General features: G+C 41.1%; 1 protein-coding gene across 3 annotated transcripts in view; it reads left to right on the top strand.

Moving 5' to 3' along the window:
• The window catches only part of AMOT (angiomotin), a 65,948-nt gene that overhangs the window by 28,976 nt on the left and 11,677 nt on the right, over window positions 1-25,295 (top strand). For all 3 annotated transcript variants that reach the window (XM_063634604.1, XM_063634603.1, XM_055267853.2), the window contains 5 exons: window positions 621-765; window positions 2,036-2,128; window positions 6,892-7,037; window positions 19,983-20,132; window positions 21,210-21,400. In XM_063634604.1, coding sequence (XP_063490674.1) covers window positions 621-765; window positions 2,036-2,128; window positions 6,892-7,037; window positions 19,983-20,132; window positions 21,210-21,400 — 725 coding nt within the window. The remainder of the gene's footprint in view (window positions 1-620; window positions 766-2,035; window positions 2,129-6,891; window positions 7,038-19,982; window positions 20,133-21,209; window positions 21,401-25,295) is intronic.

Below are 25,295 nucleotides of genomic sequence, written 5' to 3'. Positions count from 1 at the left end.
TCTCATTCATATTTACACACCCCCAATAGTGCTTTAAAGAGTTCATGTAAATATTTGGCCCTTGGTAAATGTTTGTTAAATTGAACTGAACTACTTCATGAAGCTTGGGGTTTTTAGGGTTGGTCTCTACTGCTGGCAGTTGATCTTCAGAGGCAATTTGACTTTTCTCTCTACTAAAATGAGAAGAGGTATCCTGTCTAGGCAGATAATCAGTGCAGACTGGAACCAACATGTGAAAGCCTTTTGAATGCTTTGGAATATCTATATACTATATATATTATTACTAATATTTTCCAAATTAAGAGTTTTCTTCAGAAATTAAAATCCTTTATAACTATTTATAAAATTTATTGTATCTTACCATCTCCTCTGAAGGCAGAAATTGTCTATTTTTTTAACCCGAGGAAAGACCATGACACCGTGAGTTAATTACTAAGCTTATGGTTGAAGGTGGAGATCCTTTCTTGAAACTTTTCTCATCTGACTGTGTTATGGTTGCCTCCTGGCCATCTGTGAGCCCTGGGAGAAGCTGTCAGTGAGGATTTGCCTGTTTGTTTTCAGACCATTTTCCCCATCAACCTCCTACCATCACCACCATCGTCTTTTTTGTTGTTGTTAAGGTGGAGACAGAAATCCAGCGCGTCTCGGAGGCATATGAGAACCTCGTTAAGTCATCCTCCAAAAGAGAGGCCCTAGAGAAAGCCATGAGAAACAAGCTAGAGGGCGAGATTCGGAGGATGCATGATTTCAACAGGGATCTGAGAGGTGAGGGAACCAAAGGACTTGTCTTTGTACTTCTGAAGCAGCTGCAGGGTGGTGAAGGGAAGGGCTGAGCAGGATCCAACCAGGCTCTTTGGGGTTGTCCAACCCACCGGTATGGGCAGTAAATGCCTGGGCATGTGCCAGGCTAACTTTTTGTGGCTGCAATAGTCCTCAGTCCCAAGCTTGATTGATCAAAGTGTGGATGCACCTCACTGGTCTTCTGAGCGATGAGCTAATGTGTTAATCAGGCAGGATCCCTGCTGGGACTCCTGGACCCACCTGGCCCACCCCCACAATAGGTGCTGCCTCTTCTTTTTAACAGATTTTACAGAGGCATGCGCTTTGACTGTGCAAGCTTGAAGTATAATGTCCTCTCTTACTTCCAGGACTGACTGACTCCTTTTATTTTTGACTTTCACCTGATAATATTGAAGACTTCGGGAAATATTTCTGCTTTAAAGTGCCTTCAGCACCTTCAAAACTGCTAACCTTGGGGATGGTACTTTCTTCTTTTCTTTTTCTTTTTCTTTTCTTTTTTTTTTTTTTTCTTTGAGTGGGAGTCTTGCACTGTCACCCAGGCTGGAGAGCACTGGCATAATCTCGGCTCACTGCAACCTCCACCTCTCAAGTGATTCTCCTGCCTCAGCCTCCTGAGTAGCTGGCTGGGACTACCAGCGTGCGCCACCATGCCTGGCTAATTTTTGTATTTGTAGAGATGGGGTTTTGCCACGTTGGCCATGCTGGTCTTAAACTCCTGACCTCAGGTGATCCACCCACCTTGGCCCCCCAAAGTGCTGAGATTACAGGCATGAGTCACCGTGCCCGGCCAGGGATGTTACTATCTATCTTTGAATTTTGGTTATTTCATCTTTAAAGTCAGGGGGCCCAACTACATGCTGCTAGTTGTCCCTTTCTAGCTTTGACATTACGTGAGTTTAAAGACTTTATAATAACTGTGATACTCTTTTTTTTCTGGTTAATGAAAGATATCTTTACATATTTGGGGATGGATAATTTCATTGAAATTTAAAATTCTGCACTTAACTTAGGTTTTGGCAGTGAGGAGTGAAAGCATTAAATACTTACCTCCTCCTCCCCGGCCATGGTCTAGTATTATTTTGGGATTCACATTTGCAAACTCATGTTAGTCACCCATTCCTGTTTAACAAGAAGAAACAGGCTTGTTTTACCAAAGGTCAGTATTTAGAGGGCCAATAGTATGTGCATGAAAGTTTATATTTGAGACCCTGTTGATTGTCTCCAAATTCCACAGAGCGTCTAGAGACTGCCAACAAGCAGCTTGCAGAGAAGGAATATGAGGGGTCAGAGGACACCAGAAAAACCATCTCGCAGCTCTTTGCAAAAAGTAAGTCTGCAAGCTGCAGAAACAGGTATTAACGTGTGGATGGGAGCAAGGTGCGTGAAAAGATTACACTGTTCTCTTTAGCCTTTTAGAACAGCCAGGGCAGAGTCAATATCACCTAAGGATTGTTTTTCCTATTCAGGCATGAAGTTGGAAGATTCCGTTCTTTTCCTCCTAAGCCAAGAAGGCTGCTTGCCACAACATCTCATCACATCACATTGGTCCTTCAGCATTAAACTAGAGAAGCCCCTTGAAATCCCTGCTAGTGTCATTGCTACCTAAATAAAGAGCCTTACTGAACATGAGGTCCCTTCATGTTGAAGAGGTTTTCTTAGAAGATCCTATGTGCTGGCTCTGGTAGAGATGGGATTAATATGCAGGATTGAGGATAGTGTTTGGAATACTTCACCTGTACCTGGGGTTCCCTTCGTTAAGCATCTAGTATTTATTGTTACACAGCGGCAGATTGCAAGGGGAGCTAATCCTGTGGCCTGAGCTAGTGACTCTGGCTGCAGAGTTGGAGGATGTGGGGGAGGGCAGAGCTGTATCTTCCTCATAATAGTGTTTCCTTTGTCTGGAAACACTCCTAGGACCATGACAATGAATTAATCCTCTTCGTTATTGGTCTCTAATGGACCCCACCCAGCTAGACAATGTCTAATTATTTCCAATTGCCTTAATAAAACCAGCAATAAAAACTTCATAGTGTATTGAGTCCACAGGGAGAATTAGTCCAGGGGAAACAGATGAACTGCTCTCATTTCTGCAGATGCCCATAACGGGTTTCCTCTACCCCCAGCCTCCCTCAGTGTAGCTCTGGCTGTAGTTGTGCTCAGAAGGGATTTGTCAGTCTCTTCCATCTTTGCTAGGTCTCCAAATGACCCTTTCAACTCATTCCATGCAGCTTCTAGCCAGCTTTTACAAGTTCGTTTGATCTTCACTTACAATACTGCCCTCCCTTCCTGGGTTGTTCTGTTGTGCTCTGGCTTCAGAACAGGTTTTTTCTTTTTCTTTTCCCTGTACCTCCTGTTCCTTTGTCAGCATATCTTAGAGTAAGGAATGTAGTTTTTCTGGTGTCATCAGTGCCTAGTATAAATTTTTGTGAAATTGCTTTTGTGGTATCACAGTTGCCGTCAGAGCTAGTTCACTGGCAGAAAGAGGGTGGCAGACTCTCAGATCAAAACAAAACAAAACGTATAGATTCTTTGTTCTGGATCAGCTAGATCATACTCCTTTCTGTATAGAGATGGTATTTCAGGTGTCCTAGGAGCTCTTTACAGGTTTATAAAATGTGGTAACTTAGTAAATCAGACGGTATTACCAGCAGGGCAAAAGACTGTCAAATGGCTCTAGGAAGGAAAAGTGAAGTTCACCAACTAGCCAGGGAAGAGGGCATGACTCTTGTCCCTCCTAATTTCTTTCGGCTTGGGACACTGACAGGGCCCTGCATGGTTGGAACTGTGGCAGGAGAAAAGAAAGCCCTCTCGAAAAGCCTCTCTGGGGAATGTACTGCAGGAATCCTAGAGAAACCAAACCAACTCAACCCTAGAAGAAGGCAGCCCGGTCTAGTAGAACCCATCTGGGCGTAAATAAGGGCTCCACTACTTATTTACCAACTGTGGGACCTTGTGCAAGTTAGTCAAGCTGTCTGGGTCTCTGTTTTCTCATATGCAAATTGGATAGGAGAATAGTACCTTCCTTGTATGGTTGTTCTGAGGATTAAGCTAGTACAATACCTGGTATACAATACCTGGTATGCAATACGTATTCAACAAATGTTCCTTTCTTTCCAAATGCAAAGTCAGAGTGGGAAAGAAGGTGAGGCTGCCCTATTGTAGTTTCTCCTATAACTTAAGGTTTAAGTCTCCAGATGAAGAGCACTTAACCTCCAGAAAATCAAGACTACTTGTTTGAGTTTCTGGTGTGAGGTCTGTCTTAGTTAAGAGGAGGGGAAAGACACGGGACATAACTACATGTGTCATGGTCCCCTGTAGTTATAATGATTTGATTCAGAAACATGGAATTGCTAATTTTATAGGTCAGGTGACTCTCAACTTTCTCATACTAAAAATTAGTGTACAGAATCTGTTGTATCACAATGAAAAGCTTTGAAGTTACAGATTCTCATTACTAATCGTGGTGATGATCATCATCATCCGCTTTATGTAGTAAGTTCCTTTGTGTTTGGTTACGCTTTCTAACATTTCTTTCACTTAAATAAATCTTCTATCTCATTTGATCCTTAACAAATATTGTGAGGTTAAATAAGATGGTATTGTTACCTCTGTTTTACCATCTAGCATTGTTGATTCTTTCTTAACATGTCTGTGTTTCTGCTTATATTATTGATCTGACCTTGCATGCTGTCTTTTTTTATTAGAGCCGTTAGCATATGAATCATATTTGTTTTAAATTCCCAGTCTGTTAATTCCAGCATCCCTGCCTTATCTCGGGGTCTGGTTCTGATTCTTGCCCTGTCTTTTCAAACTGTATATTTTACCTTTTAGTATGACTTGTAGGTTTTTTCGTGTGTGTGTGTGAAATGGCAGACCTGATGTATGGGGTAAAAGGCAACTGTGGTAAATAGGCCTTTCAGGATGTGATAGTAAAATCTGGGGGAAAGGGAAGTGCTCTAGACCTGTGATTAGGCCTCAGTCTTTTAGTGAGCCTGTGCCTCTGGACTGAACTTCACAAGTGCATCTCAGTTTTTTTTCACCCCTTTAGGTGGTGCAGGATCACTAGAAAGGGCTTCAGCTGGTTATTTCCTTCTCTCATGTAGAAGGCCAGAGCAGACTGGAGTTGGATGTTTCCTTTCCCGTGGGTCAGTTAGGCTCTGGAAACAAACAAGCAAACAAAATCCCAACAACTCATAGATTAGGTTCTGGTTAAATAGTTTCTCTTGAGGGCAGGCCTTGTTAAGAACAGAATGCTCTGGCATATTTCATAATGGTTCCTTTTTCCCTCCCCCTGCTGGAATCACAAGGGGTCCATTTCACAAATAGACATCTACAACTAGGACTAAGCAATGAAATCTTTAAGTGATCATTTGGGAAGAGTGAGAATTACTTCGTTGGAATTCAGTGATATCACTTTAGGTGTAATACTCTGATATTCTCATCAGCTGTGGGTACTGGAACAACGTACAGCCAGCCACTAGAAGAGGGCAGATTGAGATAAGAATAGTATATGGACCAAAGTGTAGAATCTGTTTAGAGATTACTTATAAATCTGTATTAACTTATGCAAATGCTAGCTTGTGATCATGTTCCTTCATTCTCCTTTTTCTTACATCCATCCACAGATATTTATTAAACCCTCATTATATAGGTGCTGCTCAACTGAGCTCTCTTTAAAACCCAAGCCAGAAAGACCATTATCTGCCCACTAAACTCTTCCATTCTAAGGTCATAGAGTATATTTGTATACACATATACACACACATGCAAGTATATATATACACGCGTATGTTTTTGTATATATGCAAGTATATATATATATACACACACGTTTTATATATGTGTATATATATACATATATATATAAATGTGTGTGTGTAAGCACACAAGCATATTGGATTACTTTTTTTTTAATTTTTATTTTTTTGGAATGGAGTCTCGCTCTGTCACCAGGCTGGAGTGCAGTGGCGCTATCTCGGCTTACTGCAACCTCTGCCTCCCAGGTTCAGCCTGAGCCTCCTGCCTCAGCCTCCCAAGTAGCTGGGATTACAGTCGTGTGCCACCACGCCCAGCTAATTTTTGTATTTTTAGTAGAGACAGCGTTTCGCCATGTTGGCCAGGATGGTCTCTATCTCTTAACCTCGTGATCCACCCACTGCAGCCTCCCAAAGTGCTGGGATTACAGGCAAGAGCCACCATGCCCAGCCATATTGGATTACTTTATTTAAAAAAAAAAATTGAACTTTCAAACTCTAATAGGCTTAAAGGGAGAAAAGGAGATTCACAAATAGAGGATTTTTTTTTCAGGTGAAATGGCTGCCTTTCTTCCTCTGATCCTGATGTTTTCCATCTAACTTTGCCCTGTTCTTTACAGTGTTCCCTCCACACCTAGCCTATCCTACCAGAGAAGGAGTAGGATAAAAGCATAACATGGCTTCCAGTTTTACTGCATTATCTTTTAAAAAGACATTGGATTCCCAAGAGAAGCAGATGCTGAGATAAAGTGGGTTGGGTTAGGGGGTGGTGTTGGGTTAGGTATTTCTGTGGAGAGGACATGCTGTCGAGTAGACTTGATCTCAGTTACAAAGTGATGTTAGTGTGTGAAGGGTGGGCTTGAGCTTTTATCCAGTTTATGAAATGTTGTTTTTAGCTCTATTTAATGTACTGTCATGAGGAAACAATTGGGAAAATGTTCTGAGCTCAATTGCTCTTTCGCCAATGTAAGACAATTTGGAAGAAATAAAATTAAGAAGACGAGCCTACCTTTTCTTCTGAGGGCTGTGTGTGTGTGTGTGTGTGTGTGTGTGTGTGTATTCTTTGTGTAATGCCTAATAATTTTTGGAACACGTTACATCTATTTTCTGATTGCTTCTGCTCAACAACCATTAAGTTGTTAAGTGACTTTTCTGAGTTTCTACAGCAAGTTAGTGATAGAGCCAGTGATAGAGTCCAGATCTTGGGTATACTGATTCTTCAGCTGTGCACTAGAGCAGTAGGCTATCTAGTAAAGGGTATGATGTGTCAGTTTTGCTCAGGTAAGGCTTTGAGCCAGCTCCAGGCTGGCAGTATTGATGTTTATTGTCCTGACAGATAAAGAAAGCCAGCGTGAGAAGGAGAAGCTGGAAGCAGAGCTGGCCACTGCCCGTTCTACCAATGAGGACCAAAGACGACACATCGAAATCCGAGATCAGGCCCTGAGTAACGCCCAGGCCAAGGTGGTAAAGCTGGAAGAAGAGGTATGCTTTTCCTCAGGTACCATATGAGCCTGGGGGTGGAGAGGGCTGGGAAATCAGGGACACTGGGCTCCACATTGCGGTGAATTGGCAGCTGCATAATCCCCAATAGGGAGGTGCCATCTGCTGCTCCTAGTTTCCACTGTGCTGATGTGAGTGGACTTTGCTTTCTTTTCTCTTCTTGGTAAATTCTTTTCTTTTGCTCCAAAATAGGAAATCACCAGGGTCAAGAAACAGTTTCCATTTGTTCATTCATATAATAAGCTCACTGCCCCCATATTCCAAGCTCTTACTATATACCTAGCCCTACCATAAGCCTATGACAGATACATAAATATATATATAGATGTATGGAGATGTATATGTACAGATGTGTATTTTAATTTCTGCCCTTACAGGTATTTTAAAACTTTATAAAACTAGAAAATAATTCTAGGTAGCTTAAAGTACTCTAAGGATTTTGAAATCTGAACAGCCCTTGTCTACCCAGGCTTAGTGGGAAGTCAGTCCCCTCTCGGGTCAGCAATGATTCTTGCTGGCCATATCTTTTACTGTTGGACTTACTTGGCAGATTGGTTTTTGAATAGAAGCAATCTTGGGAGGTCTGAGATAGGATGGGACCCAGGGACAGTTTACAGTTTATTTCAGAAAAAATGCACTGGCCAAGAGCTGTGCTGTGGTTCTCAGTGGCTAGTTCTAGAAAATAGTTACATGGAGGAATGGACTTGTCATTTATTTGTGTGCAGAGATGAAGCCTTCCCTTGATGAATGCAAGGGCCGCCAAACTATTAAGCATATGATTAATATGTATCTGATTAGGCTTGACATAGATGCTATTTGACTGCAACACTAAACTGTACTCATGTGAAATAGAGGGAAATTTGCTGCTGGCTTGTCATTAATTTACCTTGGATGTCAGTTGTTATTGCACTGGACTACTAACTCTTAGATGTTTTGACCTTCAGGGGATGGGTGTGTTCCAGCAAAAATTGATACTAAAGTGTAACTTGGTAAAGAAAATTTCATATCTCACAGACTTCTGCTCTGAAATTTGAATTGTTTTAAGGGGAAAAATAGCCTTCATCATAAGAAGTTGAGAAATTTGTAGATTTGAAGCAAAAGAAATTTATTAGCATTTAAAAAGCATTCTGGCTGTTGTATATGAGGTATCTTTACTGCCAATAAGAATAGGTCTAGTTCCTGGAGATTTCCCAACTTATCAATTTCCTCTGCTTTCTTTTTTGGATATTAAAATGCTTGTTGGAGTTGGGCTGTAAATTCACACTTTACCAGTGGATAGTGCCATCTAATTCATGATATCCCTTAGCCTGACTTGCTAAAATATCAACTTCAGGTAGTATAAAATCAGGTTAATACCTTGCTTCATCAGTTGTCTATATCAGAACTATGCTAAGTTGCTCAACAGAAAATGAGGAAGACTTGTACTTACCTGATGTCTAGGTTTAAGGAGCTTATCGCATCCTTTTGCTACACCCCATATATTCCCTTCCCTCACATTTTTGTGAGGACATTCCAGAGAAAATTACAGGATGGGGTAAGACTGAATTCTTTTAGAGAAGGGCAAGCTAAGAGACCCGCTGAGAAGAAGTAGCTTGCTGGTGGTCACATGGCCAGTCTTGGGTAGAGCCAGAAATAAAACTGGTATCTCATGACTCTTCATTCCCTAAACCCTGCTGCCTTTCTCCCTGTCTGAATCATCCTTTGGTTCACCTCCCAAGAAGAAAATGTGGGTGCTTGTTCAGATTTAGTAACCTCTGCATCTTTTAAGTTCTTAAAAAATTTCTTCACTCGTTGGGCCTTTCTTTTCAGAGGACTATGAGAAACTTGTCCAGACTGCTTTGAGATTGGGATGTACAGAGAGTCCTGCTGTCCCTCCGGGAAGGGTGCTCAGCCAGTTGGAGATAAATGGGGGCAGAGTGTCTGCAACCATTTTTCTTTGCAACATCCAAGGGCACAGTGGTAACTGGTTGTTTGAAAATAATGAAAATAATATATGTGTTGGGAGAAAATGTTCATTTCTAGTTCCCACTGGGCAGCCCTCGCTGAAAAGGTTGCCTGAAATATATTTCTGGCTTCAGACTTCTGAGGCTTTTCTGGGCATTAGTCCTGGAGATTTTTAGTAGTTTTCCAGGGGCCCTCCCCAAAATATGTATGTAGCTTTACAATATAAAGAAGTTCTAAGTATTGAGCTGGGATTGAATGATGGCATTTATTTCAAGTGAGGTCATCAATTATTGTTAAGTTCCTAGTCCTCATCCAATTTGTGCTTTCACATGGAGTCTAATTGTTAGGAAATTCTGAGTTGCTCTTGCTAAAGGAGGTGAAACCTTTGACTGGGAGAGCAGGCTTACCACCCTCTACCCAGAGGAATCTCAGACGCCATGTGCTGTCTTCCAGACTTTCAAGCCAGCTCACTTCTAGCACATATAAAGGCTTGGAAGACCACATCTCAGAGAAAATCAACTGGTTATTTCCCTTTTTGTTTTAGCAGTCTCTCAGAGCTGGATTTGCTCCTGGGCGCTGTTTGTCGTGTCTCCTCTATGTTGTTCAAAGGAAAACATCCCATTTGCTTATCCTCAGATATAGGAAATTGCTAATTAAAGTTTTGCTTTGCTGCTGTGACTCAATCTTCATTAGGCTTTGCTCTTTCAGGGCTGAAATGTCAAAGTTTGGAACATCATCGGGGGAGGTATTTGAGGTAAACAGGTAGCTCTGGAACAGATCTAGGAAGGAGCCTTCACTGTGATTGCTTCACAAAATCATTGAACATTTCTAAACCGAGAAAGGTATTCATGAATAGAAGAGTTATCCTTCTGTCTGTTGGAAATGGCTCAAGTAAGGCTGTGTTTGAAGGCAGATGGGTATGTTAGATAACCTGCCTGCGTCCCATATAAACAGATAATTTAGTGATGGCTTACAAATGGCATCATGAACTTCCCTCTTTTCTCGAGCCTTAGAAGTTCTTCCAAGGAAAACCTTTCCAGCCTACTTAGCAAATCAAAATTAGGGAAACTTTCTCAAGTTAGACCTTTTGTCAGGAGACTATTTTTCTTAGCTTTCTAACTACAAGGTCACTCAGGTAACTACTTCTCATTGCATTAAGGTGGTCAGGGAAAGGTTATGACTACTTTAATGGTCAGAGGACCCTTGCATTTATTTATGTCTTTCTCTTTACAAAGACCTCATTTAGATGCTTTTCCTGAAATTCATTCCTTCTTGCTAATCTCATTAACTCTCTTGCCTGAGGTTCACTACAATCACTGCTCTAAACTCTACATAGAAATGTTGCCTCAGGCTTACAAAGAACTTTCTCCTGCAATCACAGCTTCCATTTGCTCCCAAGTTCAATGCATTCTTTCATGGACCTGGCTCTGCTGACATCCAGGAAGGAGGTATCTTGCTGGGGAGGGGATAGCACTGTAATTATAAATCAGACCTGTTTTCTTGGTGAGTCACTCTGATCCAGGCCTTGAACCAGCGTGTACCCTGTGCCCCTATTGCAGCAGCAGCCGAACGAGGTAAATGGTGCCTTTCCGTCCTTGCCCTTATCTTTCTTTCGGGACACGTAGGTCCTATTGAAGTGGAGGCTCATTAAACTCCAAGTCAAAAGAGCTCTGTGTCCTACAGCAACCACGGTATTCTCCCATTCAGAGACAGCCTCCCCACCCCCTACCAATTTGACCTCGCTGGAGATTTTCGATGGATGTCTGGCATATCCTCTCACAAGGCTCAGGGCAGCCCAGGCTTCTGGCTGGCTGCTGTCTTATGATGATCCGGAGTGGAAGCGGCTTGGGTAATTGTTTCAGGGATGGTGGGAAAAAGGCCTTGGCAAGATCAAAGAGGGAAGATGCTGCGGGTGGGCTGCTTACTGAACTGAGTGCACAGGAAGGGAGAGTGAGGAATGTGAGAGGGCTGGCAGAGAGAGCCAGTGAGCCTTGTTCTTTGGCTTTAGGCTAGAATGAAAGCCATGGAGATTCAACAAGAAGGGGCCCAAATGTTAACCTTTTCTGAACTGCAGTGGCTAGTGATGATTTAGATGTCACATTGATAGCTCGTATTGGAGTAGCCAGTGCATTTTCCGTGAGCCACCGCACCCGGCCACATTTTCTAGAGTCCCGCTGCAATTCTACTCAATTCTCTAAAGCTAAATTCACTCCATTTCCACCATTGTTCTTAAGGGCTAATATTTTCCCTTCTTTCTAGATCTCTTACTAATTTGATTTGTCTTTTTGGTTTTAAAGATACATAATTTTCTGCTACAACACCTATCCACAAAGCATCATAACCAATTTCCTCCTTCCCTGATATTAGAGGAAGATGTCATAGGCATAGATATTTATATGTCTAATACTCCAAAATAATTTTCAAACAACAATAGGATTTCATTGGTGAAGGTAAATCTTACCCAGTGTTTTGATGCATTATAGATTTGGATGGAAGATCCAAGGATGTGAACTACGTGTGCATTTAGAGTATTGATAGGATACAGATAAAATGCATATCCACCCAGGAATCTTCCAAGGTGTTCTGCTGGTGCATTATTGATTTATTTGAAGGGCATTTCATCTAAGGATGACATTCTCCATATTCATCTCAGTGTATTTTATCTCTTTCTTTTGTTCTCTTTTTATTATTTATTTATTTATTTATTTATTCATTGAGATGGAGTCTTGCTTTGTCACCCAGGCTGGACAGCAGTGGCCTGATCTTGGCTCACTGCAACCTCTGCCTCCTGGGTTCACGCTATTCTCCTGCTTCAGCCTCCCAAGTAGCTGGGACTACAGGCGTGTGCCACCACGTCCAGCTAATTTTTTGTATTTAGTAGAGACGGAGTTTCACCATGTTGACCAGGCTGTTCTCGAACTCCTGACTTCAAGTGATCCACCCGCCTCGGCCTCCCAATGTGCTGGGATTACGGGAGTGAGCCACTGTGCCTGGCCGTATTTACAAAAGTAGGTGTTTTTCCACCCAGTGTGTTACAGGAAAGAAATTATGTATACCCCCAAATAGAGATGGAGTGATCTCTCTGAGCTCAATTCTTTCAGTCTTTCCTACGATTTTAGCTTTTGAAATTCCCAAATTGGAAGCCTTGTGGGTTTCTCTTTAGTCGCCTTTACAACATGAGCCCTATTCCTGAGGTAGCAAGTTTTTAGAGGTGGTTTTTTTTACTCTTCAATTCTTTTAATATCTACCAGTGGACCACAGCCTACTGGCAATGGACAGAGGCAGCTTGCTAATACCAGGGTAGTGTTACCAAATTGCTTCAGCATGAACCCTTACTTGGATCCAGTGGCTCCTGGGTAAGACTAAATCAGATCAAACTAAAATCAGGCTCCTGGAGCAACATATAACCAGTGGTATGAAGGAGAATAGCAATAAAAATATACTTCAGTTGTGACATTTGTATAATAGTGTTTGGAGTTGTGGACAATACAAGGGAAGGGGAAAATTAGACAATGAAGGCACTGGACTTAGTTTTATATTTTTAGCTTTAATGTCCTTTAGCCAATGGAGTGTTTGTATATGTTGGTGGTCATCCAGCTAGTATTAATAGTCTGTCCTTTCTGCCTACTGATCTGTATTTTCTTGGTTGTATTTTTTAAACATTAAAAATATTTACAGATATATTAGTATATCCCCAAAGAACCTTGCAAGTGTTATCCTCATTTGACAGATTAAGAAATTAAAGTACAGACAGATTAGGTGATACAGTCAGTGATAAATTTAGGATATCTAGATATTTATTTAGATAAATTTTATTTATCTAATAAATTTTAGATAATTTATCTAATAAATTTTATGTATTTAAAATAAATATTTATTTAGATAAATTTTAGATCTCTTAAAGCTAAAACATTTTAACTCTGTTCTTTGTCCACTAGTGAATAAATGGGAAGCTAAATGATTAAGTCACTTCCTTGAAAATGGCTAAGACAAATGGGGCTCTAGAAGTAATTTTGTATATAGCCATCCTTTAAAAAATAAGTTTGAAAGACACCCACAGTTGTTGGAAGGAGGGAAGAGATGCCATCACGTGGTATTCATTTGCAGGGATCAGATTTTCCTGAGTCAGAAGGGGGTTAAGAGATCTGCCAAATACTTGGGAACTGGTTCAAAATATTACAGAAGTGTAATGGAAAATCATATGATTGATTGAGCTCAAGAGTATTTGCCTTATGCTTCAATAGATTGCCTTCCCACTGTTCTTCCTCTCAATTTTATGATTTTCCTTTAAAAACTTATCTCTGAATAGGAATGCTATGAAACTCTTATCTTGACTGGGCCAAAGTGAATACATTTATGAGGTGTGTGTTTGTTGTTTGTATATTTGCAGTGTTGTAGATAAGCTATACTATGCTCATTTTTGTTCTTGAATGTAATAGTTATTTAATATTAACTGTTCACCAAGAATATAGTGACCAGTAAACTAGAACTAGAACTTAAGAGAGAGACACCAAGGAAAATAGAAGGGCTCTACCCTTAAGTGGCCTATGGATATTGCCTTCCAATTGAGGCAGAAACTTTGTCTTGTTTCCCGCTACATCCCTCCTGCTCTCATTTGTAGAATGGGCCTGATGCATAATAAGCATTCAGTAAATATCTGTTGAATGAATGAGTGAACCCACACATGAATAAAATCTTTAAAAAAATGACTGCTAATAGAGTACACATGATGAGAAGCTATAAAGAAAAGCAGCAATCAGGATCAGGTAAGATTATTCAAGGAAGAACTCTTGGAGAGTTTAGTGATTTAGTAAGGAGAGATAAGAAATGATCAGACCAATATGAAGTTTGAGTATTTGCATAGTAGACATGGTAGAATTCTAAGACACTAGGAGCCTAGATTGATAAGGCATTTTTAAGAGCCATATCTAGGCTGAGCAGGGGAGAGTGACAGTAGACTGGTGAACGTAAAAGCATCAAGTAGTTTGAGGTATGGATGAAAGAGAGCAGCTCTGGTCTAAAGAAGAGAGGAGGTAGGTTTAAAAGTGCCTTGGATATAATAGGTACCTAATAAACACTAATTGAATGGGTGTGCTAGCAGTAGGTTAGGTTAGTAGGTTGCTTTTTCTTTCTTTCTCTCTCTTTCTTTCTTTCCTTTCTTTTTCTTTTCTTTTTTTCTTTTCTTCTTCTCTCTCTCTTTCTTGTCTTTCTTTCTTGTCTTCCTTTCTTTTTTTGACAGAGTCTCTCTCTGTCGCCCAGGCTGGAGTGCAGTGGCGCGATCTCTGCTCACTTTAACCTCCGCCTCCTGGGATCAAGTGATTCTCCTGCCTCCGCCACCCGAGTAGCTGGGATTATAGGCATGCACCACCACACCCAGCTAATTTTTGTATTTTTAGTAGAGACGGCGTTTCACCATGTTGGGCAGGCTGGTCCCGAATGCCTGACCTCAAGTGATCCACCCGCCTCAGCCTCCCAAAGTGCTGGGATTATAGGTGTGAGCCACTGCATCCAGCCAGTTGCTTTTTTTCTTAAATGACTATTTCAGGAAGTCTGTTATAGCAGCTGTCTATAGGAAGACTCATGGGTGTGTGTGTGTGTGTGTGTGTGTCTGTGTGTCTGTGTGTATGTGCATGCATGTGTGTATAGATCAGGACAGCAACTGAAAGTAAGATCTGTTAGGTGTTATTATAGCTTGAACTGTGTTGGCTATGAACATATAAAGAAATGAAAGAATATGAGAGATGTTAGAATTAAGACACAGTGGTAGATTGGATATGGTAGACAAAGGAAAGAGGGAAGAATGATGGAATTTCCAAGATTCTGAGACTGGAAAAATTAGGTAAGTGATGATGATGATGACTGAACTATCAAAAGGATGACATTTTGAGGAAAGATGAAAGCCATCTGGGGCATGCTAAGTTTCAGAGTGAGAAATCTTATAGTCACCTAGAGGTCTGTGACTGAGGATAACCTGATAATATTAAAATATTAGTGTGTCACAAAGGAGATCTCCAGTAGTGCTGCAATGTTGAGCAAGGCTTCTGAACCTCAGCACTACTGACATTTGGAGCTGGATAACTCCTTAGTGGCGGTGGTAGGATGCTGTCATGTGTATTGTGGGCTGTTGAGCAGCATCCCTGGCTTCTAGTCACTAAATGCCAGTAGCACCCCACCTCCAGTTGTGACAACCAAAGATGTCTCCACACATTGCTAAAATGTCCCCTGGATAGTTGGGCATGGTAGGGGGCGGGGGGGATTGCCCCCGGTTGAGAACCATTGATATAAAGGCAAAAAAGGAAACTACCATAGATTGGACCTTGGAGTACAGTAGGAGGCGGGAGTCAGGGTAGGGTTAGGGAGAAAGTGGATCTAAAGATCAAGCCAGGGAGTAAAAGCGGTTTAGGGATCTACATTAAGAAAACACAGAATTGGAGAAAGCAAGGAAAGGATTTGACAACTTCTTGAAAGTTGGCATTTGGTAAGAAAACTTTAATAGATGAAGGACTTACTCCATTCACTGAATGTTCAGGAGGGATTTGGCTTAAATGATAGATTTACTTGGAATCTTCAGGGCTCATGGGTACTGGTCTCTAGATTAGAAACTAGAGTGACTAATCTGTGGTCCTCACAACTCATTTTATGCACAAACACTCGAACCACTATCTTGGCTTTGGAAACTTTAAGTGAACCTTCAGTTCTTTGAACACTGAAAACAGAAAAATAAATCATCTAGGGTCTTACAACAAGAACACACATTATATAGTATGTCTCTTGCATGCACATACACAAACTAAAGCAAAACTTTTGTTTTTACATCTAAGAATATGACAATACAGAATCCTAGGACCCCGTTTGGCTGAGCCCTCTTGGATATTGGTCAGTGTTGAAGGTGAAAAGGGGATTCTGATTCACAACCTATTTGGGAGTTAAAGACTTATAGATCTTCTGAGATCATGTATCTAGCCGTGGTTTTTTTTTTTTTTTTTAAAAACTTCTGAAATCCTGGTGGGGCAGGGCATTTCTAAGAGAGAGAATATCATGTGCAAAGGCAGTGAGGGGTGAAATATTACGGGCTATTCAGGAATCTTAAGCTATGTAACCATACTGAAGCATCAGGTATGAAAAGATGATAGAACAAAATAAGGTGGGAGGCCCATTCTCTAGGGAAGAAAGGTAACAGACAACAAAAATGAACATGAATACAACACACACAAAGCTCTGGCAATCGTTTTTTCAAGTGAAATTTTAAATAGAACCCTAATACGTAAAGCATATAAAAGAGGAGCTATCTGATATAACCCACCCACCATAGTGGCCCCTCAGGCACCTCCACCGAACACTAGGACTCTGCATCACCATTTGAAGACCTCTCCAGGGGTTTGCCAACTTTTCTCTAAAGGACCATATTGTAAATATTTTGGGGTTTGTGGGCCATGTAGTTTCAGTTCCAACTTCAGCTGTTCGACTCTGCCATTGTAGCTGTAAGGCAGCTATAGACAAAATCAATGGACATGGCTGGATTTGGGCTGCTGCTGACCATTTTGGTTTGCTGACTCCTGAAACCCCCCTCATTTTTTTAAACAAATGAGGTCTCTGTAGCTGAGAATAGAGAAGCAAGTTGCTATTAATAGCAGAGCTAGGACTAGAACCCAAGTCTCCGAATTGTCACCTTGTTCCTTTACCTTTCATTGTGTTGTCAGATAGAAATTTCTGATATGTATATTTGTGTGTATGTGACATACACATACACACACAGAGAGAGAGAGAGAAGGAGAGAGAGAGAAAGAGGGAAGAGAGAGAGAATGAAAGAGAGAGAGAGAAAGAAAATTTGTTTTGCCTAGGGGTCTTTAGTTAAATAGTACTTTTGATATTAGGTAAAATGTTTTTTTCTCCTAAAGCAGAGGTACCTTGCAGATCATGTCATTTGGAGAGAAATACAGTATCCTTGCAGCTACTCAGTGGTTGCTTCTAACTGTATTTCCAATGAACAACTTGCTATCCAAAGATATCTGTTTGAGGCCTAATGTTATATGCCCTCCTGTGGGAAAATGGCTATATTTGCACTGTCTAGTTAGACAATGATGTGATCATTAGAGTTACTGAGAAAATGATAGCCATGTCAAGGATATCTGGAGTGAGTGTTCAAAGTTGAGAGGACTGGAATGTGTATGACTTGGTATTAATTTTTCTCTAAAAAAGAACAAACAACCTGGAGTACTTTCTGTACTATACACTCTACTAAGCACTTAATGCAGCATCTCATTTGATCCATATAAAGATACATCATGATTTGGCATGACTAAGGTAAAAGTGAAGCACATAATGTTCAAGATAGTAGTGGAGTTAATAAAGCGTATAGGTCTTTGTTCCTTTTTACACGTAGATAAGATCTAGAAAATGTAGAGAGCGTAACTTAGAAGATGGTTGGCTTTGTTGATTGCATCTCTAGGATCTTGGACTGGTCACATGCAAGAGTTGTCTTTTTCTACCCTAACTCATCTGGAGAGTAGGCATATACTAGGTGATTATGACGTTTACAGGTGAGTTGCACTTTTTCTCCTTTTAAATGAGGTGGGAGAACTGTGCCAGCCACAGTGGTCCTGCTACCTTGTGGAAAATCATCCCAGTGGCAAATCAAAATGAGATATTTTTTGGCTTGCTTTGTGGAATTTATCTGACCTGCATGCCTATCTTCGGCCAACTCAGAGAACTCCCCGGGCCTTTATTGCATTTCCCTTCGAGAGAGTTGGCTCAGTGACATCTATAGCGGGGTGCTTTTGCTAGGATATTTAGGTTTCCTTTCTGAAGAAATCCACGTGGCCCTGGATTGCTTATTTTTCAGTTTTGTGAGCTTGCATTGCAGTAGTTTACCACCAAGGCAAGAACTGCATGCTATCTAAGTTTAATTGCCTTTAAGTATAACTGCTGCAAGCCTTAGTAATTATATTTAACATTCTCTGCATTAACATTGCCCTGCTCCCTTAGGGCTTTCAGAGCGATTCACAAATAAATGCATTCAGCTTTAAATTGCTCATAAGGATTATAAGACCCAAAAGGTGAAGGATAGAGGATGTTTCCTTCTCTCCAATTATTCAAAACTTAGCAAATAGGAAGGCAGAGGCAACAGTTTCGGTTGCCCTAATCAGTGTTGTTATAAACAGCCACAAACCCCGGGGAAGAAAGGTTTAAACTTACTGAGGTAAAGAGTTTGATGGTGTTTTGTTTGTTGTATTTCCTAGGAAAAGTTGTAATGGATAAAAACATCTAGGCTTCAAACTCACCTCAATTGGTTTACAAGGCTAGATTGAACTAGACTTGGAATGAAAGGAAATGTCAAGGAAGTACAACAAAAGTCGAAAAAGTTTTTGTTTTCCAGTTACCTAGGCAAGGCATACTACAGGTCTGGTAGGAAAATACAAGATAGGGTTCCTTCGACTTAGAGAAAGTTCAGCAATTCTAATTTGAGGAGGGGGCCATTATAAGGCAAAGAGGGTTTTTCCATCACTACATGCTAGTGTGCTGTCTGACTGGAAATTCTACCAAGTAGTGATTTGGACTCATTACCATGAAGGTTTCTGCAATGAGGGAGTCAGGTTGGTTCTGCCAGCTGGGCCCCAGCTAAGTGGCTGTTAGGCAATGCTGGTAGGGTGGGTAACTTCTTATGTTGCAGTTATCTATGTAGGTAACTCAGGAGCTTGGGAATTTGTTGAAAAGTCAGAATTGGATGCCTGAATCTCTCTTTGACTAGGTTATCAAGAATATTTTCATATTTTAATCTGAAGAGTGAAGGTGTCTCTAACATCAAGTTGATGTTGATCCCTAACATCAACTTCCATCAGAAGGATAATGACAGATGTGCCCCATTTGGAAGAATTTCTGCTTTGGAAACAGCTATGAGTTGATTTATTAGCATTGAGGAGGCCCCACAAGTATTACAAGAAGCATAATCTGCTTATTTGTTAACAAGTTGGGAAGCCTGCAGTTTCCCCATATCTTCTTTAAAGAGCTCTGAGATCTTTCTCATTATTTTATCTGCATAGAGCCAAGCTTTTGCTTATAAGCTACAAGGTTACAAAGAACTCACACTCTTATTCCCTACTTGCTTCTACATTTGCTTTTGGATATGGCTTATAGGCTTGTAAAGAGGAATAATAATGTTTGACTCATTTAGTTTCACTTTTGAGTCATTAGTTTGAGGCTTTTGGGATCTTTTATGGTTCCAGAATAAAAGTTGAGAGACTATAGCCCAGGGTCTCCAATTCAGGCTCATGAAGTAGCAATCACAAATAACCTAAAGAACTAGCAAGGCAGTGCTAGGCAATGTGGAGGCTAAAGGCTTTTGAACTTTTACTTGACGCCTTTACTTTTGAGAAGGAGAAACTTTCCAGGAGAGCAGTGATGGATTATATGGGGTGATTACCAGGACCAAAGACTTCAAAAAGATAATTCTGACCTTCTTGTACCTTCAGCAGTTGATCACCCTTTTTCTCCCACTTGGAGAAGAGACAGCTACGTAAAAGGGGTGGGCTTCCTTTCCATACCAAAGCAAACCTTTCTTCCTGGAGATCCCCCCTTTTAAAGCATTTGCCTAATGCAATAACCAAAATAAGATATGCCTTCCCCAAGAATAATCCATATGAGAGTGAAAAAGGCCAGAGATAAGGATGTGCATAATTGGGAATCTGAAAAACTTGGCCATCTAACATAGATGGTACTGATAAGAGTAGACTTTGGGAAGATATAGAGATGAAGAAGGAAGAGGTTTAAAAGGGACTCTGGATTCCTTCACATTCTCTTTATGAGCAATACAAGGCAGCCTGCTACTCATCGTGAAGGACCTTCTCGCCATCCATTCCTTTTTGCAGCTGGACTCTAAAACAAGAAGAGATCTAAACACAAGGCTGGATTTGGGGGATACCTAATTGACCCTGTTGCTTGCTGTTTTTCCTTTCACCTTGCAAATTACCCAACATGGATTTCCAGCTGAAAAAGAAGCAAGTGTACGTTGACAAGGTGGAGAAGATGCAGCAGGCCCTTGTACAGCTCCAGGCAGCATGCGAAAAACGTGAGCAGCTAGAGCACCGTCTCCGGACACGACTGGAGAGGGAACTGGAATCCCTGAGAATCCAGCAGGTACGGAGAACTTAAAGGAAGAAAGGAAAAAAAAAGTAAGAAAATGACATTATTCCTGGTTGCTTATTTTTCAGTTGGCATTTGACGTGAACACTGAAAGCACACACTTGCTCATCTTTACATTTTTCTCCCACCTAATCTAACTCCAGAGTGCCTCCCAATTGTGAATACAAAATCTGTTTCCTTAGCTTCCTATCCCAGAAATATCCTTTAAGCCTATGATCTTGCACCTTTTATTTTCACATGAACTCCAGGAACAGTAGATGCTGTAAGAATTAGAGCTGCTACACAAATACACATCTTGATATTGTAGAACTAGAAATGGTCTTCAGAAATCATCTGGCTGTACCACTCTTCAGTTTTAGATGAATGAAAATCAAGACTAGGAAAAGTTGGCATGAGTCACTAATGATAACTACAATAAGTTATGGGCAAGATAGGATCTAAATCCTAGATTTTTTTTTTTTCTTGAGACTGAGTCTCACTCTGTTGCCCAGGCTGGAGTGCAGTGGCGTGATCCAAGCTCACTGCAACCTCCACCTTCCATGTTCAAGCGATTCTCCTGCATCAGCCTCCTGGAGTAGCTGGGATTACAGGTGTGCACCACCACGCCCGGCTAATTTTTTTTTTTTTTGTATTTTTAGTAGAGACAGGGATTCACCATGTTGACCAGGCTGGTGTTGAACTCCTGACCCCAGGTGATCCGCCTGCCTCAGACTCCCAAAGTGCTAGGATTACAGGTGTGAGCCACCATGCCTGGCCAGATTTTTAAATTCCCATTTCTGTTGTGTGTTAGGCTGGCAGGCAGGGATGGCAGTTTTTAGCCCATTAATTCACTTTCTGAGTAGCATGACAGTTTGATATGACAGGCCCCTTTCCTGGCCAAGGGAACCTCACATTCAAGCCCATGATAGGAAGTCCTGTGGCCCTAGGAGGAGATCTGAATTCCACCTGCTTCTTTCTGAATCAGAGTCAAAACAGAAGTAGGCTGGGCAGTAATCCTCTCCAAGAATAGGGGCTCAGACAGCATGGTTCTTCTCTCACTAACTTGAGGGTTCTCTGCATCTGCCCCAACAGCGTCAGGGCAACTGTCAGCCCACCAACGTTTCAGAATACAATGCCGCTGCGCTGATGGAGCTCCTTCGGGAGAAAGAGGAGAGGATTCTGGCTCTGGAAGCTGATATGACAAAGTGGGAGCAGAAATATTTGGAGGAGAATGTGATGAGACATTTCGCTCTGGATGCTGCTGCAACCGTGGCTGCTCAGAGGTAAGTAGTTAGCTGGTAGGGCATGAGTGGGAAGAACAGAAAGGTCACTGATTCATAGATTTTTCCAGTGTTTTATTTTCTTCAATATTCTGGGTTTCCCCCCCAATTTCTGCCTAAGTGTGTTTTCTTTCATCTGATTATGCAGGAACTGAGCTGTAGAGACAGAGGGTCAGGGATTGGAACATAAAAGTTGTTTCATAAACTTAATAGAATCATAGTTCAGCTTTCCCCAGAAGCCAGAATAATTGCAGATGGGATGAGTTGAAAATTTGCACCCCTCCTTCCCCAGAGCCACAGGTTCTTTCAGCCACATATGCAGGTTGTTTAGCCCCAGGACCTGAGTGAAAGCCCCTCCAGAGAAACTACCACTCAGAAACTAAATGTCACTGGGGAGTTGCTGCTGTCATTTGATAGCTCTGGCTTGTCCAAGGTATGTCAAAGGCTGTGCTGAACTTGAACCCATCCCTGCCCTTTGGGAAGGTCAATATTTGAAGGCCACATTCTCTCTGTGCACAACCTCATCACGTGTGAGCAGTCACATTTCATCTGGTAAGGGAGAGAAAGTGGTCAGAGGATTTTTATTTTTTGCTCCTTATTTGTTCCCCTTTTCAAATTATAAAAGTTAATTATTGGCCTTTGGAGGAAATAGTTGCTCTTACCCCATGTGTCTTACCTTGCTGCTGCTCATAATCATCAGTTGGGGTAGAAAGAGAGACAAAAAGAAACAACAACAAAAACTGAATTCAAGTCAGGTGATGACTTGGGTTGTGGCGATAACAGAGCCTTGGTCTGGAATTGGGTATGAAAGGCAGGCTACGGCATATTGCACCCAGATAGGTCTCTACCCAGAAAGTTATTAAAAACCACAGTGTTGTTTTTAACATTCTCCTAAACATGGTAAGCCAGCAGAGTCTGGAAGTGCTTGCCAGACTTTGGGTTGGGATATGTGTGTGGAGCGGGCAGTGGATACATTTATTTTTGAGTCCTTCTCATGCCAAATCAGAGGTGGGGAAGTTCAGTGCTAAGAGCTGAACCAGTGCTTTATAAGCCCACTTCGGTTCTTTAGGAAGACATGTCTCTCTAATGTCATCTGCTTGTCTTCATTAGATATCATCTATCCCTCAAATGGATGGAAGCTGCCTGTGGCTTGATTTTGAGGTCCTCGGGCTTAAGCTTCCTGGCCTTGTTTCCTAAGCAAGGCATACTCAATACACGCTAGTGTGGCAATAGAGTGCACAGAAGCGCCAGCTCTGCCAGAAGATGGTCTCGAAGGTTGTAGGCAGGTTAGAAGCAGAATCAAATGTAATTTTACCTGCTAGCTCCCAAGGAAACACCTGTGTCCAGCACTTGTTCAGAGGTTATGTAAGAAACCCTGACGCTGAAAAAAAGATTATTATTATTATTGACAGGGGGAAAGATACAGGGTAATTTTGTCACCTTTAGGCAGAAGCTTAGAAACATACAGGTCACGAGAGTGTGCAGTGTGAGAAAATACTGGAAAGCTAGGGTTCATGGTGCCTACTTCGGAACAGACTCCAGGTCAAAATGCAGGAGAGCTTTGGGGGTTGTCACTGGGGGCCTTGTATAAAGAAACTACCCTCCTTCCTTCCTCCTTTGAAAGCTTTGTGTATTTGGGGAAACCCCTTTCAGATGGATTTTCAGAATCTATTGGCTCCCATAAGGTAGATTTAATTTAAACTGAATTCATTTTAATCATCAGGTAAAAAACTTTTCATCTAATCACTGTTTTTGGCAAAATGTGCATGCCTATCACTTAACAGGATAAAACACAGCCTATTCCCACCTAGAAAGAACACTTTCTGATAGTTCCACAGGTGAACATTCCAGATCACCCCTGTGTGTCTTTCTGGCATGCGACTAATCCAATCCACAGGAGACGCTGACAGAGATTGTATTGAAATTTCTGTAAAATACGCGAATTGGACCAGATGATTCCTTCAGACCTTCCTATTTCTAGGATTATATTACTTTTCCAATGATAGTGCCTCTTATGTTCTACCATGGAGGTTGGTTTTCTTTTCCTCTTTCCTTTCAAATGAGATTTTATATTTGGGAGGTAACATTCAGAAAACTTTATTTTAAAACCTGTGGGCTCTTCTGCCTTTCTTTCCAACATTTCTTTTTATTCCTTTTGTCTACTTGTTTTCCTCTTCTTTCTCTCAATCTTAAATGTAGCTATTGACCAAGGTTCTCCCCTTTGCCCCTTTCCATGGTAAAAGTTTTATATTTTCTTTTCTTTCAAAATAATTTTTGAGAAGGAGTCTCGCTCTGTCGCCCAGGCTGGAGTGCAGTGGCACTATCTTGGCTTACTGCAACCTCCACCTCCCGGGTTCACGCCATTCTCCTACTTCAGCCTCCCGAGTAGCTGGGACTATAGGCGTGTGCCACCACGCCCGGCTAATTTTTTGTATTTTTAGTAGAGACAGGGTTTCATTGTGTTAGCCAGGATGGTCTCGATCTCCTGACCTTGTGATCCACCTGTCTCGGCCTCCCAAAATGCTGGGATTACAGGTGTGAGCCACCACACCCAGCCTCAAAATAATTTTCAAGTGTCTAGGATATTGCCTACAATTGGAAAGTGCTCAAGTGTATTTGAGGAAGGAAGGAAGGAAGGAAGGAAGGAAGGAAGGAAGGAAGGAAGGAAGGAAAGAAGAAAAATGGAAGGAAGGAGAAAGGAAGATGTGAAAGCAGGAAGGAAACAATTTCTGAATGTATAAATTATATCCCTAAATCTGGTGCCACATTTTAATGATCTGCTTGGTTTCTGTGTATTCTACCAGGATCTCAAACTTAATATATTTCAAACCTAATAGCTCATTGGTAAATGACAGATTTCCCAATTAGGACACCTTGCTTGGATGGTATCAATGATAGTTGGGTAAGACAATTTTTTTCAATTATGATATTGGTTACATATTAAAAGTCACCTGTTGTAAGTGTACGGTTTGATGAATGTTGGTGATTGTATACAATAGTGTAACCACCACCACAATTAACATAGAGGACCTGTTCTAAAGTGTTCTTGTACCCTTGAATTTGATCGCTTCCTCCCATGCCTGACCCCAGGCAATGACTAATCTGTTATTTTGTCATAAAATTATAATTTTCTTTTCTAGAATGTCATGTAAGAGGAATCATATTGCATTTACTCTTCTTGTTTGACATATTGCACTCGACACAATGATTTTGAAACCCATTCAAGTTGATGCTGAGTAGTGTTCCATAGTGTGGATGTATCACAGTTTATGTATGCATATTTGGATATATGCATATTGGGGTTGTTTCCAGTTTTTGGGCGTTGTGAATAATAAAATATAGATTATAATATAAGAATAGGCAAATGTCTTCTCTGAGGTGATAAGTCATATTAGGTGGTCTATTTATACCCCTTCCAACACTTTGATATTATGATGCACCTCTTGTCAAAGGGAAAGCTGTTGATGTTAACGATTTCAGACAAGATCAGAGTGTGAAAACCTAGGTTTTTAGCCTTAAAGAGTCCAGGAGGAGGCATTTTGATGCATATGGAAAGTGCTGGCATTGCCCTTTATCCTGAGATGCATCTAAAACATCAGATACAGCAACTCTGTGAGATTGGTCAGCTGTATGTTTAGGTGAATTTTACTTGATGAAAGGTTAAGAGGGCCAAGAGATAAAGAGAAGAGAGAGAAAATTGAAGATATTTTGGCATATCTAAAATGAGTATTTGATACTTAAAATATTTATTTTGTTCAAAGTGATAACAGGAAATTTATTTCTTTCATTTTATTTAGATAATTTGCCCAAGATCACACACAGCTACTAAATGGCAGAAGAACTAGGATTTAAATCTATATTTTTGTCACCTTAGCTGCTATAATTCTGCTGCTTCTTG

The sequence above is a fragment of the Symphalangus syndactylus genome, chromosome X, assembly GCF_028878055.3.
Source record: "Symphalangus syndactylus isolate Jambi chromosome X, NHGRI_mSymSyn1-v2.1_pri, whole genome shotgun sequence".
NCBI classification, from domain to species: Eukaryota; Metazoa; Chordata; class Mammalia; order Primates; family Hylobatidae; genus Symphalangus; species Symphalangus syndactylus.
The sequence above is the reverse complement of the archived record's forward strand: the minus strand, read 5'-3'. Positions and strand labels throughout refer to the sequence as shown.